Genomic DNA, 16,263 nt, shown 5'->3' with positions numbered 1-16,263 from the left:
TAGAGGCCAGAACTTTTTCATTCCAAGTTCTGTTGTGCTTCATATACAGACTCAGGTGCACACAGATATACAAGTGTCACATATCAAATGAAAAGGTACAGACTGCTCATGCGTCCTAGTCGCATTGCATTGCGACTTAAACGCATTTTCAGCAAAAAAAGATGCCCAATGCTAGGAATGTAGCAGAGGACCTGGCGTCTAACTCACGTCAGGCAAGTCGCGCTGCATGGCGTATTGAGGCTAGATTTATGGGGACACAACTGTATAGCATTTTTAGTGAGCAGAAACTATTTTGAGAACTCTTGTCCACATGCATGGAAAACAAATAAAATCACAATGCTTCTTGTTAGTTTATGATAGTGTACATCCTTTTGTATTTATATTTATTTTTCCTTTTTTCTACTATGGGTTTTATTCAGTAGCAACCTGTCCTATTTGTGATTTGAATCTAATGCTGGGTACACACTGACCGATATATTGGCCGATCAATTGATCGGCCAATATATCTGCTGGCCGTCGGCCAGTGTGTACAGACGATATGTCTGTGAACCGCGTCATTCACAGACATAGCGCATTGGCTGTGCTGCACAGCTGATGGACAGATATATCTGCAGACATATCTGTCCATCAGCAAGTTTGTACGGGCAATCTGCAGACCGCCCGTACACACAGAGCGGCAGCTGCAGGGAGGGGGGCCTCCCCGACCCGCCTCCCTGCCAGCTGGACCCACGGCTGCCGGATAGATGATGGCTGTTCAGTGTCTATGAATGACCATCATCTAAAGATATACAGTCAGGTCCATAAATATTGGGACATTGACAGAATTTTCATATTTTGGCCTCTATTCTCCACCACAATGGCTTTGAAATGAAACAAACAAGATGTGCTTTAACTGCAGACTTTCAGATTTAATTTGAGAGTAATTAGATCCAAATCAGGTGAACGGTGTAGGAATTACAATGGTTTCTATATGTGCCTCCCACTTTTTAAGGGGCCAACAGTAATGGGACAAACTAAACAATCCTAAATCTAACTTTCACTTTTTAATACTTTGTTGCAAAACCTTTGCAGGCAATTACAGCCTGAAGTCTGGAACGCATAGACATCACCAGACGCTGGGTTTCATCCCTGGTGATGCTCTGCCAGGCCTCTACTGCAAATGTCTTCAGTTCCTGCTTGTTCTTGGGGCATTTTCCCTTCAGTTTTGTCTTCATCAAGTGAAATGCATGCTCAATCGGATTCAGGTCAGGGGATTGACTTGGCCATTGCATAACATTCCACTTTTTAGCCTTAAAAAACTCTTTGGTTGCTTTTGCAGTATGCTTCGGGTCATTGTCCATCTGCACTGTGAAGCGCCGTCCAATGAGTTCTGAAGCATTTGACTGAATATGAGCATATAATATTGCCCAAAACACTTCAGAAGTCATTCTGCTGCTCTTGTCAGCAGTCACATAATCAATAAATACAAGGGGACCAGTTCCATTGGCAGCCATACATGCCCACGCCATGACACTACCACCACCATGCTTCACTGATGAGGTGGTATGTTTTGGATCATGAGCAGTTCCTTTCCTTCTCCATACTCTTCTCTTCCCATCACTCTGGTACAAGTTGATCTTTGTCCCATCTGTCCATAGGATGTTGTTCCAGAACTGTAATGGCTTTTTTAGATGGGCTTCCTGTTTTTGAGGCTCACCAATGGTTTACATCTTGTGGTGAACCCTCTATATTCACTCTTGTGAAGTCTTCTCTTGATTGTTGACTTTGACACATATACACCTACCTCCTGGAGAGTGTTCTTGATTTGGCCAACTGTTGTGAAGGGGTTTTTCTTCACCAGGGAAATAATTCTTCTGTCATCCACCACAGTTGTTTTCCGTGGTCTTTCGGGTCTTTAGGTGTTGCTGAGCTCTCCGGTGCGTTCTTTCTTTTTAAGAATGTTCCAAACAGTTGATTTGGTCACACCTAATGTTTTTGCTATCTCTCTGATGGGTTTGTTATGATTTTTCAGCCTAATGATGGCTTGCTTCACTGATAGTGACAGCTCTTTGGATCTCATATTGAGAGTCAACAGCAACTGATTCCAAATGCAAATGTCACACCTAGAATCAACTCCAGACCTTTAATCTGCTTAATTGATAATGAAATAACGAGGGAATAGCCCACATCTGTCCATGAAATAGCTTTTGAGTTGATAGTCCCATTACTTTTGGCCCCTTAAAAAGTGGGAGGCACATATAGAAACCGTTGTAATTCCTACACCGTTCACCTGATTTGGATGTAATTACCCTCAAATTAAAACTGAAAGTCTGCAGTTAAAGCACTTCTTGTTTGTTTCATTTCAAAGCCATTGTGGTGGTGAATAGAGGCCAAAATATGAAAATTCTGTCAATGTCCCAATATTTATGGACCTGACTGTATCTGCAGATATATCTTTCAGGTGTGTACCCATCTTTAGTGAAAAACCAAAGTAGGGAAACCATAGGTAGAAATGGTAAAAGGAGAGTAGACAAGAAGTAAAAAATTAAATCAAAATAAAAAACCAAAGCAATGACAAAAACCCTTCTGTGCACAGTCTCTATATTGTATTACACTTGTTATTGCTCAGATACTTAAGATGCCATTTCCTCTCCTTTTTGCAGTCTCTTCTCAGCATCCCCGGCTCTCCCTATCTGTCTAGACATAACAGTAAAAGCAGCATCTTCAGTTTCCGGAGAAGTTTTAGAGATCCTGTCTCTGAAAATGAGTTTGCTGACGATGAACACAGTACAGTGGAGGAAAGTGAAGGCAGACGAGACTCCTTGTTCATCCCAGTCAGACACAATCGGCGGAACAGTTACAACAGCGGGTACAGCCAGGGAAGCCGATCCTCCCGCATTTTTCCTAACATGCGAAGAAACGTTAAACGGAGCAGTGCTGTGGATTGTAATGGCGTTGTCTCATTAATTGGTGGTCCGGGAGCCAATATCCCTGGTGGACGTCTTCTGCCTGAGGTGAAAATAGATAAGGCAGCTACTGATGACAGCGTAAGGAAGTTAATGAGTAGTTTAGTCTAGGCATGGCGGTCTACCCTTCTGCTTCCTGTATGCCGCCCTCAAACACTCAGTTGGATCCTACCCTGGTGGAATGAGTACTGGTTTTTCCTAACCTTTTGCTAACCTTTGTAGAAACCTATAAACAATTCTGCTTAGTTTTTTATTTTATGCCTTTTCCTTAAATTAACTTACTTTCCTACGTCTAACACAGAGACAAAAACATGCTGGAATTTACATCTATGTTTAGTATCTTGCATAAGAACATAAGGCTTGGTACCCTACAGCTTGGTAGCAGAATAAAGCACAAGCATATAGTGTACATGTATATGAATTTGTTGACAAGGTTTACCAAATTGCTTTAAATTACATCTGACAATTTTGTGCTTTCAACCAATATAGGTGAGGAACACATTACTGAGATACTGCGATGCCATTTAGACCATTCCCCTTTCTTCCTTATATCTGAGCCCAGATATACACTAAGCAGCAGTAGTTTATGGAGATAGATAGCGGAGTTTGCAGTAGAGCAGAAGGTTGCACAGGCTGAGGGGAGTAGTTGAGGGTATTACTAGCATACTATGGACATTGCAGTGAGTAAACCAGACTTTGTTAACATGAGATAATGGTTCGGAGAAGGATCATTTAAAGGTCGTTTCACTTTCAGTTTGGGAAAGAATGGAAAATTTGCATCAGTTCAGGGCTATATTGCCCTTAAATGGAGAAGCACATTTCTTGGTGCTTTCTAATCAATGTAAAAAATAAAGCTTAACACACACACAAAGTGCCACTTGTGATAAACAGCCCCCAATGCCCCTCATATAATTTATATAGTGTTGGTAGTAATGTGGTAGAAGGCTGTATTATTTTGTAATATGTACACTTTTGTACAGTGTGCCTCTCTACATACCTCCATTGCGGGGGCATCCCTGAAGATGTTATGGCCTTATCACATTGGGGGCATTGCTGCATCTCTCTGGTAGGTCCAGGCCGTTATACTGTGTACCCTGACCCCTCTCGGTTCCCCTGGTGCTGGGCACAAAGTTGCAAAACCAAGGCATTTTGCAGTGCGTTCTATAAAAGACCTATACTGGGGGCGATTCAGAGTTGGAGGCATCTGAGTTGGACACATCTCCCACGCGTGCATCTGAATTGCAAAACATGCGCGCACAAGTGCGTGTCACATAGTGCATGTCAGAGACTAATGTGACATACTGTAGGCGTTTCTAGGCAGCAACTGCGTCGCAAGTATCAAGAATATGGAGCAGCTGTTTTTAGTGGGAGTGTTGTGAGCGTGTATCTCAGTGATGTGTACATGGACGGGAAGCCTGTAGCTGACTGATCTCTTGCGCTTAGCATGGGGTCGGTGCAAGTGCCAATACTAATGGTGACAGCTGCTCCTGCAGATGTTAGGACAGTGGGGGCATAGGCTTGCACTTTCAGATGTGCGGATTTCAGGCTTACTTTGGCAGATGGTTCCATTAATATTTGAATTAAGTACAATGTTGCAGCTATAGGGAAAAGCAGCCGCAGAAGTGTCAAACTCAAAATTAGGCCCTCCCTGTGCAGGTGATCCATGCAGGTACATATAAAAGCAATATTAACAGTCTCACCAATAAATTTGTGTCAAATTTATTACCCGGTTTAAGTGTAGTTGGTCCATTTAGAAGCTTAACTCTCCATATACAGTCAACAAAGCATTAAAATATGTTTCCAGTGTCTTATTCAGCATGATTTGTGTAGGATGTAATTTAGTTTGACAATTTGTATACTGTTTACCCACAACAGCTATGAGATGCATATCAGAAAGTAAATTGTCTTATTACATTTTTACTGTAAGTTTGAAGGCACTTTAAATTCCAGGAAAGCCTTTCACAGCAAGCACAATCAGTAACGTAAATACTCCTATTTAAAGGTAAACTCTGCAATTCGTGCAATTTTATTCAACTCAAAAGATAGTAATGTATCGCTGTAGATCTGTAAATTCCAGTATGCTTTTGCCTCATAAACCCAAATGATTCAAATGTCTATTTTATAATTTCTGTTGTTATGTTATCCTTTATGATATAATCTAGATAGCATGTTAGTCTAATGTAGAACTACTCCACTTTTCCCCTCTAACCTAGCATGGGTATTCTAAAATTAGCATGATGCATGATCACAGAACAAGTAAGACTACAGGTCAAACAATTAAAAGGAAAAAAAATAAAAGAATAATTTAGTTATAGTTTAATAGCAAAATTGGGTAACTTGGCATACTTGTGATACAAATAGAACAATTATTTGGTATTTCTGGATTTGGGCAATTCCCCAAGTACAGTAAACAGCACATAAACAGCTGTGTAGAATGATAAATGAAAAGGCACCAGAGACCTATAAAACAATAGTTATCCCACTACGTTAGAGACTACAGTCAGTAAAATAAAAATAATTCTTAAATAACTACTATCAATGCATATTCTTCCACTGTATGTAAATATGCTGCACTCGTAGACTGCATTTATAAGGATTCCATGTCTGCCTTATTTTTAATTGAGTTATTTTTATATTTCGCAAAGAAAAAAGAAACATACATATATAAAACATATAGAAAAACAAATTGCATCTGCAGTATAAAAGGTTTCACAGTGTCTGAAAAACAATACATACTGAATACACACAAGAAAAAAGAAATAAGTATAGATAGGCATTCTGGATGTAACAATTATAAACTTATAATAATCATAAGAACATTACAATAGCCAGTCATAAAATCATCCTGCACAATAACAAAAGAACAGTAAAAACAAAGCAATTATCAGGAGAATATGGTACATTGATACAGATGTATAAATAATGAGGTCTCGGGAATATAGCGGCTTAAGGGGTAGATGTACTAAGCCTTGGAGAGAGATCACATGGAGAGAGATAAAGTACCAATCAATCAGCTCCTAACTGTAATTTTTCAAACACAGCCTGTAACATGGCAGTTAGAAGCTGATTGGCTGGTACTTTATCTCTCTCCACTGTATCACTCTTCAATGCTTAGTACATCTCCAACTAAGAAACATAACAACCATAACATATGAATCCAGCGCGTAAGTAAGAATTTAACAGAGTGACAGTAATGAAGGGGAAGCAGACTGCCCTGTATGTGACTGAGCATAACGGGATTGCTGCCACAATGACCAGATGCAGTCAAACTTTAATTCTGCATTCCGAGCAATATACACAAATTTTCGTGGGTCATAGTGATGTAAACCAGAGATACTCATACATGGAAATCAGGACCTGAGGTAGCCATTCAAGAGCGGGCTATGCAGACCTTGGCCAGCCCACAAAGATTAATAACATATTTCCTAGTATAACGATCAAGAGCATACTACAGATGTAAGAACAGATGGGGGATACCAGTAGAGGAGATCACACATATAACCTTTACCCAGAAGCTTTGGAACTGCGAACATGCCCACAAAAGATGCCAAAGAGTCCCTTGGGAGCATTGACATTTAGGACACTTATCAGTGGCTTGTCCCCCAAATTTTAACAAATGCACAGGGGTCAGATATGCCCTATGCAATAAAAATATCTGAATTTGCTGAAATATGATAGAAGCAGTAGATATCCTTGGGCTCGCCAAGACCAAGAGCCCGGTCTCGTCACATGTAAGGCCTACAACTGATTCCCAACATCGTTTGAGGAATAGATCTGTCGAATGGTGAGCAGTCAGTATAAAGGAGTATAGGTCGGAAAAGAATGTGTGGGGGCCAAGTGCAAAGATAAATTTTTAAGAGTGGATTCCTGTGTAGGAAGAGGCTCTCCTGAAAACTGGGCCGCCAAGGCATGTCTTAGTTGTAGATATCCATAAAACAACATAGAGGGGAGCTGGTATTCAGTATGTAATTGGGTAAAAGACTTTAATACATTACCAAAATAAAGTTGTGCTATCGTGGACACCATATCGTTCTAGTCTGAAGAAAGGAAAGCTCCATCAGTGCTCGAGCATTCCGTAGTGGGGTGTCAGGGTCAATGCCTTGGAAAAGCAATATCTTAGTATCCAAATTCCATATTTTTATGGCCTATATAAACAATGGTGGCCTAGACCATAGTGCTCAACTACTTTGTGTTGTCTGCAAAGGAGTGTGACCTGGGGTCGCCTGAGTGACAAGCGTAGTGCGTAATGCATCAGCAGAGGTGTCCTGTGCGCCAATATTGCAAATGTGCCAATTGTGCCGCATAATAATAAAATCTAAAATGGGGCAACACTAGGCCCCAGCTGACCTGAAAGTAAAAGTATTTAATTGAATGCGAGCCTCGCGGTCAATCCAGACCAGAAAATAAATAAGGCTATCCAATATTGTTAGGGTGGGAAAAACAGGAGATTTTTGAAAAATGTATAAAAATTTAGGTTGACCACCATTTTGATCAAGTTAATGCGGCCTGTAAGAATAAGAGGAGCCCTTACTCCACGAATGTTTTTGGCCTTGAGAGAGGTAAACTGTGGCTGTATATTTAGGGCTATATAATCCCGTTGGTGGTTACTAATACATATCCCCAAATATTTGAATCGATCAACAATGAATAACATAACCACATACAGTATGCCAAAAGGGTACAGCTTATTAATACAATTATGTGGTTGGTGCAATAAACAGAGACCCGAGATAGCTACATGTAGAGCATTGCCGCCAAGTTCACTTGCGGGATCAAGATAGAAAAAGATGTGCAGCCAGGAGCAGAAGTAGCTTTTGAACTGGACCCCTCAGAAATTGGAATGGTGAAATGGTCTTGGCCCTTAGGTGTGTGTGTAGTCTAACCATCTAGTTGCCTTGTCGAATGTTAATAGATATGTGAATAAAAAACAATATATAGGGCCATATTCAATTTGGAGCGAAAAGTCAGAGGCCGGACTATTCGCCGTCATCGGAGGTTTTGGGTGCGATAAAGTATCACGTGTGTCCCCGCTTATCCCCGTATTCAATTTCAAATCGCAGAAAACGGGACCCGGCGAAAACAAAATGTGCAAAAAGTGCTGCCATTTTTGGGGAATTCAGCCTGACACCTCCAAAAGATGCTCTGACATGGGGGATCACTCTGGATACCCCCGAATAGCCCTGCTGAAGGTATTTGGGTTTTTTAATGGAAGGTGGCGAAGAATAGCATTTAGGAGTTTTTTTTTTACAAAATAAGTAGTCCCATTAAATTTGGGGTACATGAAAATGGGTGCTAGCATATTTTAAACTTGCTAATATGAAGTTTTAAAAAACTTGAAAAATCCACCTGCCGCAACTACTTGCAATCAAAAAAACACCTGGGGCATACTTGGGGACCCCCCTGGAGTCTATTTTGCTAGTTTTTAAGTTTGTCCCCCAACTTTGTTTTTTTTTTCGCCCCCAAAACTAAGGTACTTTTTTGGGGCGTCCTGAAGTTTTTTTTTTTTTTTGATGCAGTTATCCTTAGGGGGGCTGTCCCATGGGTGCTAGATGTTTTTTTTTTCATTTGTACCCCAAAGCACCAATTTTGCACTTTTTTTCGACACCTATACATAGGTGAAAACTTATCGGAGGTTTCTATGCATTGACTTTCCGCAACTGCGAAGAGCGTCTGGAATTGAATACGGGGATAAGTGGAATAGGCGAAAATGACGTCATCGGCGAAAAGTTTTGCCGAAAATGGCTTTTTAGAGCCTAATTGAATTTGGCCCTTAGTGTCTAACATATTGAAAATATAATTCCAGTAAGGAATAGGTATGCACTCACCCTTTTGAAGTGAGTGATAAGCGTTGGACACAATTTTCACCATGGTTCTACTGTGGTTACATAAGCAACATAGATATCGTTTGGAATGTGGTTGGGTCGCTTTAAATTGTCAGTTGTTCAAGGGAAGAATAATAACAAGCCTCCATCGTGCAGATCAATGTACCCAATCTAAGCTGCTACAGATCATGTGGTGTATTCACCTTAGACAGGATGAAATCAGAGCCTTGGATATTTATTTATAATACCTTCTTGTAGTTTAAAATCAAATGAGTTATGGATCCAAGAATAAATACCATAAATTGGATTTTTACAAAATAATATGTATTTATTGTACTATACGGTGTGGTCAATATACACCAAACAAATGAATACAATCACATAAGGTGAAGAATGAAATTAACAATAAAAATAATATAACAATAAAAATAATGAAAAAATATATATTTTTAAAATAAAAATAATTCAGTCTTAAAATAGGAATAGTACCAGTGTATGGTATCTAGCAACGCGATTCACAGAGCCATCATCTGCTTCATCAGGAGTCGGGACCATCTCACCATTCCACAATTATTTATAAAACAAATGTAAGGGGTAGAGAGCAAACACGGCCTAAGGTAAATTAACAATTATACTATCTCTATGCAATTAACAGTATAATTACGAGCCGTAGGTAGTAAAGGAGAACAGATAAATGGCACGGAGATTGTCTGTCTCCAGGCATTTGCCGATTTAACCAGGCTGAGGCCTCACCTGGTGTTCTGAAGAATTTTGTTTCCCCCTCGACCACAACACGTAATCTAGATGGAAATAACATAACATATGCCATGCAACGTTTAATAGGCATAAACTAGGCTCTATATTTCTGAACGTCCATAGCAAAATCAGTAAATACGGATATTTGGACTCCGTTACGCCCCAGAGAACCTTTCATGCATGCCAAATGAAGGACAGAGTCCCGGTCTTGGTAATGTAAACTATTTCCAATGAAGGTACGCGGAGGGGCAGTGCCCTAATAGGGATACGATGTGCCCGCTCCACCTCAAATTGACATGTAAAAAAGTCCCATCCATAAGTAGCAATGAGCCAAGCCTCTAGGAATTCCTCAGGACTAGATCCCTCCTCTTTTTTTGGTAAACCAACAAATCTGACATTGTTGTGACGTAAACGGCCCTCAATATCGGATATCTTGTTCTGGGTGACCAGGGATGCTACTTGGGCATTGCAGGTTCTGCCACAATATGGATTTATCGGACCGGACTTTGCCGATCTTTTCTGACAATTTTGCATCTCGGCCGGTAACAGCTTCTGAAACCTGCTACAGTGTGACCTCTAGAGGACCAGACAATCCAGTAGTGAGGAGACAGTGGGTGATGGGGCCGGTGGGCCTGCTGTGTCATCACCTGAAGGTGGCTGTGGAGTGGATGAATGAGCTTATCGCTCTAATTTTGCTGCAGCTGCAGCATTGCCCATTTACCCCATAGTGGAACAGGAGCTGCAGTGCTAAATAGTAGGGGAATATAGGGAGTCAGGCAGACAAGAAGTGAGGGGGGCAAGGAGGGGCACAGTCCCAGGCCAGAGAACCAAGCAGCTGAAGGAACCTCCGGCAGGGTCACAGGACCGGAGAGGCAGACAGAGTCATAGGAAAAAGCACCGCCCCGATTTCGACCGCCAAACTGTCCCATCAGGTGCACTACAGGTAAGGGCACTTAGCCAGAGAAGTCGCTGCCAGGCCACCATCCGCAGGATATATAAAAACGAAGCTCTGGTCGAAGAGCCTGGGGAACCTGCGTCCTATTCAGTTGCTGCTGTGACCATGCCCCCTCCTTTGCTGTATCTGCCTTATTTGGTGAATATATTTTATATAAACAAGCTGACTCTTCTCAGGACATATTGCTACCATATTAAAGTCTACTTCTCACACCGTTTCAAAAAAATCGAACATTAATAGGCAATTTATTGATAATATCCCACGTAAAAGCCTAATTGCACCATATAGTTATTGCAAACTCTTCTTGTTAAAATCAGTTCAAAAGCTGTCGCTCTCCATGTTTCCTCTTAAGTATTAAACTACTTTAAAATTAGCTGTTGCTATGGGCTGCACTAACAGCTGAAAAGTATGTGTTAATAACTAAATAAATATTTATTTATTTATTAACAGTTTCTTATATAGCGCAGCATATCCGTTGTAATAGAACAAAACTGGGTATTAACAGACAGACATATAGGTAAGGAGGCCCTGCTCGCAAGCTTACAATCTATAGGGAAATAGGTATAGTTACACAAGGATAGGTGCTATATATTGCATTTTGGTCCCACCAGAATGCACAGTTTCTTGGTGGGCTGCATGATTCAGTCACACAGGAATGTCGGCCAAATGTCAGGAGGATGTGAAAGAAAGACAATGAGGTAGATGTACGAAGCCCAGAAACGGTATCAGCGCACGTTATGTGCGCTGATACCGCTTCTCCCCGATGTATGATCGGGGGTCTGGGGTGTAAATGACAGGGGTGCTATCTTGTAGATAGCAGCGCCGAGTGGCAGGGCCATGTACGAAAGGTCATACCGCATGACCGTTCGGCCGGCTGTAGCTGTCGTTATCGACAGCTACAGCCTGATGCTAGCCTATCCCCACAGCAGGGACAGCGCTGTCCCTGCTGGGGCTGCTGCCGGCTCCAGGGCTGCACGCGGGGATCTCGCGATACTTGCGAGATCCCGCGCATGCTCAGTGGAGCCGGCCGGGACAGGCTGATGCGCTGCTGTCTCTAGTGGGTAGCGCCGGAGGGAGGAGTTAATGCTCCCCCTCTCTGGCCGATGAGATGTTCTTACATTTCATCGGTAGTGCTTCCTGCTTCGCCTTCGGTAAAGAGGCGAAGCAGGAAGCGGTATAGCGTATATGTGTGGACTGTGAAAGGGGATGTAATTAGATGTGGAAGCTATGAGGGTTATGTGGGCGGTTCTGGAATCTGATAAGCTTGCCTGCACCAATCCCATAAAAGCTAGAAATACGTCATAGATCCTTTTAAACTTTATTTTTTAAATACAAAATAAAATATTTGTTTATTTGTTTCTTCCCTCTTCATTCTTGACCCCCAAATGGTAATACATGAATTTCCTCCTGTCTTGATCCATTATAGTCCAATGAGTTAGTAGGAGAATCTAAAGTACAACATATCTGCACACTATTGCTGCTCACCAGTAATTGATCTAAGCAGAGGGTCCTCCTTTGCTATATAAGCCAATAATGAGCAGTTTCCCTTAATTGCCAGTTGTGATTTGCTAGCGGTGAGTCCTGGGCAGCCCCTGGTTTGATCCTGCTAATCATAGAGTGGAATCTCTATTAAAAATATTCATCAATACTGCTGAGGAACCCCATTTAGTTTAGTGCTGGCATTCATTTCAGTATGGTATTCGCACATGCTGTAAACGCCATGGAATGAATGGGCCGTTGAATGCCCACATTGAAATTAATGGGGGAAATTATGCATACTGGTCATAGGCAAACGCAGGGGGGCTTTCCGTCTGCCTGGAAACCCCCACACCATGACCACAATAGAAATAGTAATGTAATAGAATTTTACTAGTGCTGCATGTTCTTCACAGTATCACAAATGAAATAGTTAGCACCACCTGTGGATCTTTTAACATGTATCAGTCAGTAATAAATTACCTGTGCACCAACTAGGAGATCTGGAAAACATTCACTGTTAGGAATGTGCTGCTTTAGAGCCCATGTACATGTATGTCCAGGGCAGTGCCAGGTTCTGCTGCTCCCCCAGACTCTAATGCTCTGGAATGGTGCCCACATCTAAAATAAAAACATTCAGCTCAGGCAGGATGGCCCTACTGCCGCATCTAATGGGTTACTGTGATCGCTGGTCCTCTATATGCTGGAATTATGACACACAATATACTTTGTATGACGCATATTAAAGCTGGTTAAGTGCTAATTCTACCCTCTTCATGGACTGGCCACACACACTCCAGCATTTGGAAAAACCCCTCTAGAAATCCTGCGTTTGCCACTGTTGGTGTAAACACTCAAGCTTACCATTAGTGTGTATGTATATGTTTTTCAACCACAGTTACATGCTTTAAACACACAGGAAAAACATGCCATGAGTTTACTACTGGAAGTTGCAAAAATGTGCACATGGTTATAGAATCATTAATATATGGATGTATAACCTTTTAACATTAATGCGGTCTAGGAGCACAGGATACTTACATGTGTCTATAGCCCATTCATGTTGTTCACTAAGGCAGATGGGACACATTCATCAAACTACTCAACTTTGTCAGTTGTTCTAGGAAAGGAAAAACACTATTCCAAAATACAAGTTATTCTTTTAATAACCTTTACGCATAATCCTATATTAGTACAGTATAGTGCTTCTCTTTTTATTCCAAACTACCAGTGTAGGTAGATATAAGTATGTAATATAAATAATTAAAATTAGAATGTTAACAAATTCTATTTAACACAGTTGTCAGACATTTAATTCTATATTGGAACCATTCATTTTCATTTAAAAAAATGCAGTAAAACTGCAGTAATGACATTTGAAGTACGATTATACGAGAACAGGGGCTAAATGTAATAGCTTCCGAGTTTGCGACACTGCGGGGATTTATGCGAATCTCCCCATTTTTTTAAAGTGGCAATCATTTTAAAGGCTAAACTAACTTGGTTTAGCCTTTAAAATGATTGCCACTTTAAAAAAACAGGAAGACTCTCATAAATCCCCACAGCATCGGAAACTCGGTGACTATTACATTTAGCCTCATGTCTTGTCTTGAAAGCGTCAGGTTACTTATTATGGTCTTCCTCTGGTGTGTGCTGTAGTTTTAAAAGATTTGTGGTTTAACATAAATAAGTGTTCCTGTACTAATAAGTCTGCCTGCATATTAAAGTGAATCTACAACTTAAACACAGCTAAAGCATCCAATTACCTAATGCATTTAAAATTGCAGATAGGATACCACATAGGCAATTTCTAACCCACTTTCCAGTTATCATTTTTTTATGCAATATAATGATCACAATTTTAAACCAAAGGAAATAAATAACAAGCAGTTGAACACATAGGAGTCTATGTACTAAGCCATGGGGAGATCAAATGGATGGCGATAAAGTACCAACCAATCAGCTCCTAACGGTCACTTTACAGGCTGTGTTTCAAAAATGACAGGAGCTGATTGGTTGGTACTTTATCTCCGTCCTTTTTATCTCCACGGCTTAGTACATAGACCCCATTGGGCCTTATTCAGAGTTCAAATGGAATGGCAAAATCTAATTAGTGTCAGTCGCATACGCAAGTCTGCAACTTCAGGTTTTGCCCCTTCACATACCTGTGTCAGATGTATGTGAAATAAGACTGAAGGTGTGGCTTCACTGTGAATGCTAAAACTTTCAAAAATAGATGTACACAATACAAGCACAGTACATTTAATAGTCTGATAATGCAGATAATAAGTACTCGGGTGGCTGTTTAGTGAAGTGGGGAGGATGGGGGAGATTATACAGGAAATTTGTGAGTCCTTACGGAAGGGCTTGGCTAAAATGACACAAATCGAAAAAATTAAGCCCCGCCTCCTCCTAGCATACCCGCGAATCATGGCATTTTGCCCCCAAAGCTGTCAGCTGCATCTTCTCTCCGGGCTTCCCCTGGAGAGGAGCTAAATAAAGCCAGCAAGTATGGTATGAAGCATTAAACAAGTGTTCCCTGTAGTGTAAAGTGACTTTTGAAACACAGTTCCTACATTTTTTATTTTTTTTTACATAAATGGGTGTTTTTTTAACCAATCACGAGCTGTCATCATCATCATCAGTTTGCAACTTACACCAAGGTTGTAGCACCCGTAAGTCAGACTCCTCCATGCAATTACGTTTTCAACTTTTTGCTACTCTCTGCCCACACACCATGCCCTTACTTTACTTTAGCTGCATCTGCATGCCCATGCCCACTGGCTGCATCCACACGTCCATTCCAGCCCCCATCCTGGTTCACCAAACGGATATAGTAAAGCGTACACCTGAGAAAAGATGTGCAGTGTGAAAAGACGAGCAAGCGCTCAATAATTGGTATGAGTTGATGCCGAACCGCATCTTACGTCTGACTCTGATTAAGGCCCATAATGTTCATTACATTTATTTTTTTCTTTTTTAACAAAAACATTTGTTTTGAAAGTTAGAGATGCACATATCATTGATTCCTTTCTAATTCGCACCCAGACAAGGAACCAGTAAACCACCAGAAAAAGCTTTATTATCAAGAAATGAAATAAGCAGCAAGGTTGTAATCCAGCCAAGCACATGAATGCATAACTCTTGGTTCTATTGCATACGTCCAGTCAACAGTGATATCTAGTATTTCACAGGTTCTCAAACTCGGTCTTCAGGACCCCAAACAGTGCATGTTTTGCAGGTCTCCTCACGTAATTACTAGTGAAATAATTAGCTGCACCTGTAGATCTTTTAAAATGTGTCCGTGAGTAATGAATACACCTGTGCACCTGCTGGGTAACCTGCAAAAAGTGAACTGTGTGGGGTCCTGAGGACCGAGTTTGAGAACCACTGTAGTATTTTAAGGCTGATCAGGTTTTTTTTTTTTAATTTAAATTCGGAAGAGTGAAAGAAAAGTGAGAATTCAAAATCCCTTTTCCTCTCATGTAACACAGTGTATTATTTTGTAGCCTACAACGGAAGTGGTAATTAAAAAGAAACCTTCTGGATCTCTCCGGGTGTCCATGGATCAGCTGAATACATTATTCGCAAAGAAAAACAGAACCAACAGTGTTTTGAGTGTTCTCACACAGACCCTTGTGGAAGGTATGGCACACTAATTGTTCTGTTTATGGCGCATGTGGCTGATGGTATTATTTTATTTATTTACAGCCATTTATGTAGCACACATATATTCTGCAGCACTTTACGGAGAATATTTCAGTCATTCACATCAGTCCTTGCCACTGGAGCTTACAATTTAAATGACCTATCACATGGACACATCCGTACACACTATGGTTCATTTTTATTGTCAGAAGCCAATTAACCTACCAGTATGTTTTTGGAGTTTGGGAAGAAACCGTAGCGCCCAGAAGAAAGCCACAGGAATTGAACACAAGACCTCAGTGCTGTGAGGCAGTAATGCTAACCACTACATCATCAGTGTTGCCCATATATAAAGTTTATCTACAAAACATACAAATGGATATCTCTGTTCAACTACTGTGATTGTTGTCATTGTGTTTGCTTCCAAATACCCCTTTGGCTCAAAATATGGCAACCATTGCATTAAAAGTGGATGTGGGTGCAGTAGCGCAGAAAAATAAGCTGGCGCAGTTTGAAGAATGAAGCTAGAGAACATAGTTGGGCACAAGAGTAAAGCACTAAAAGAAATAATTAGACTTTCACATGTCTAACAATTGTACAAAGAAGACCAACTTCATGCTCTTTCTCTGTGCAGAATAACAGTAGCTTTAAGATGATGCCG

At 40.9% G+C, this 16,263-nt stretch overlaps 1 protein-coding gene across 1 annotated transcript in view; it reads left to right on the top strand.

Annotated features, from left to right (window-relative positions):
- Positions 1-16,263, top strand: part of SCN8A (sodium voltage-gated channel alpha subunit 8) — a 181,112-nt gene that overhangs the window by 80,786 nt on the left and 84,063 nt on the right. The window contains exons 11-12 of the mRNA XM_088465943.1: positions 2,643-3,026; positions 15,464-15,599. Of these exons, the coding sequence (XP_088322069.1) occupies positions 2,643-3,026; positions 15,464-15,599 (520 nt within the window). The remainder of the gene's footprint in view (positions 1-2,642; positions 3,027-15,463; positions 15,600-16,263) is intronic.

Source organism: Taudactylus pleione, unplaced genomic scaffold, assembly GCF_031769625.1.
Source record: "Taudactylus pleione unplaced genomic scaffold, aTauple2 ptg000065l, whole genome shotgun sequence".
Lineage (NCBI taxonomy): Eukaryota > Metazoa > Chordata > Amphibia > Anura > Myobatrachidae > Taudactylus > Taudactylus pleione.
This window is presented reverse-complemented; position numbering and strand designations above follow the sequence as displayed.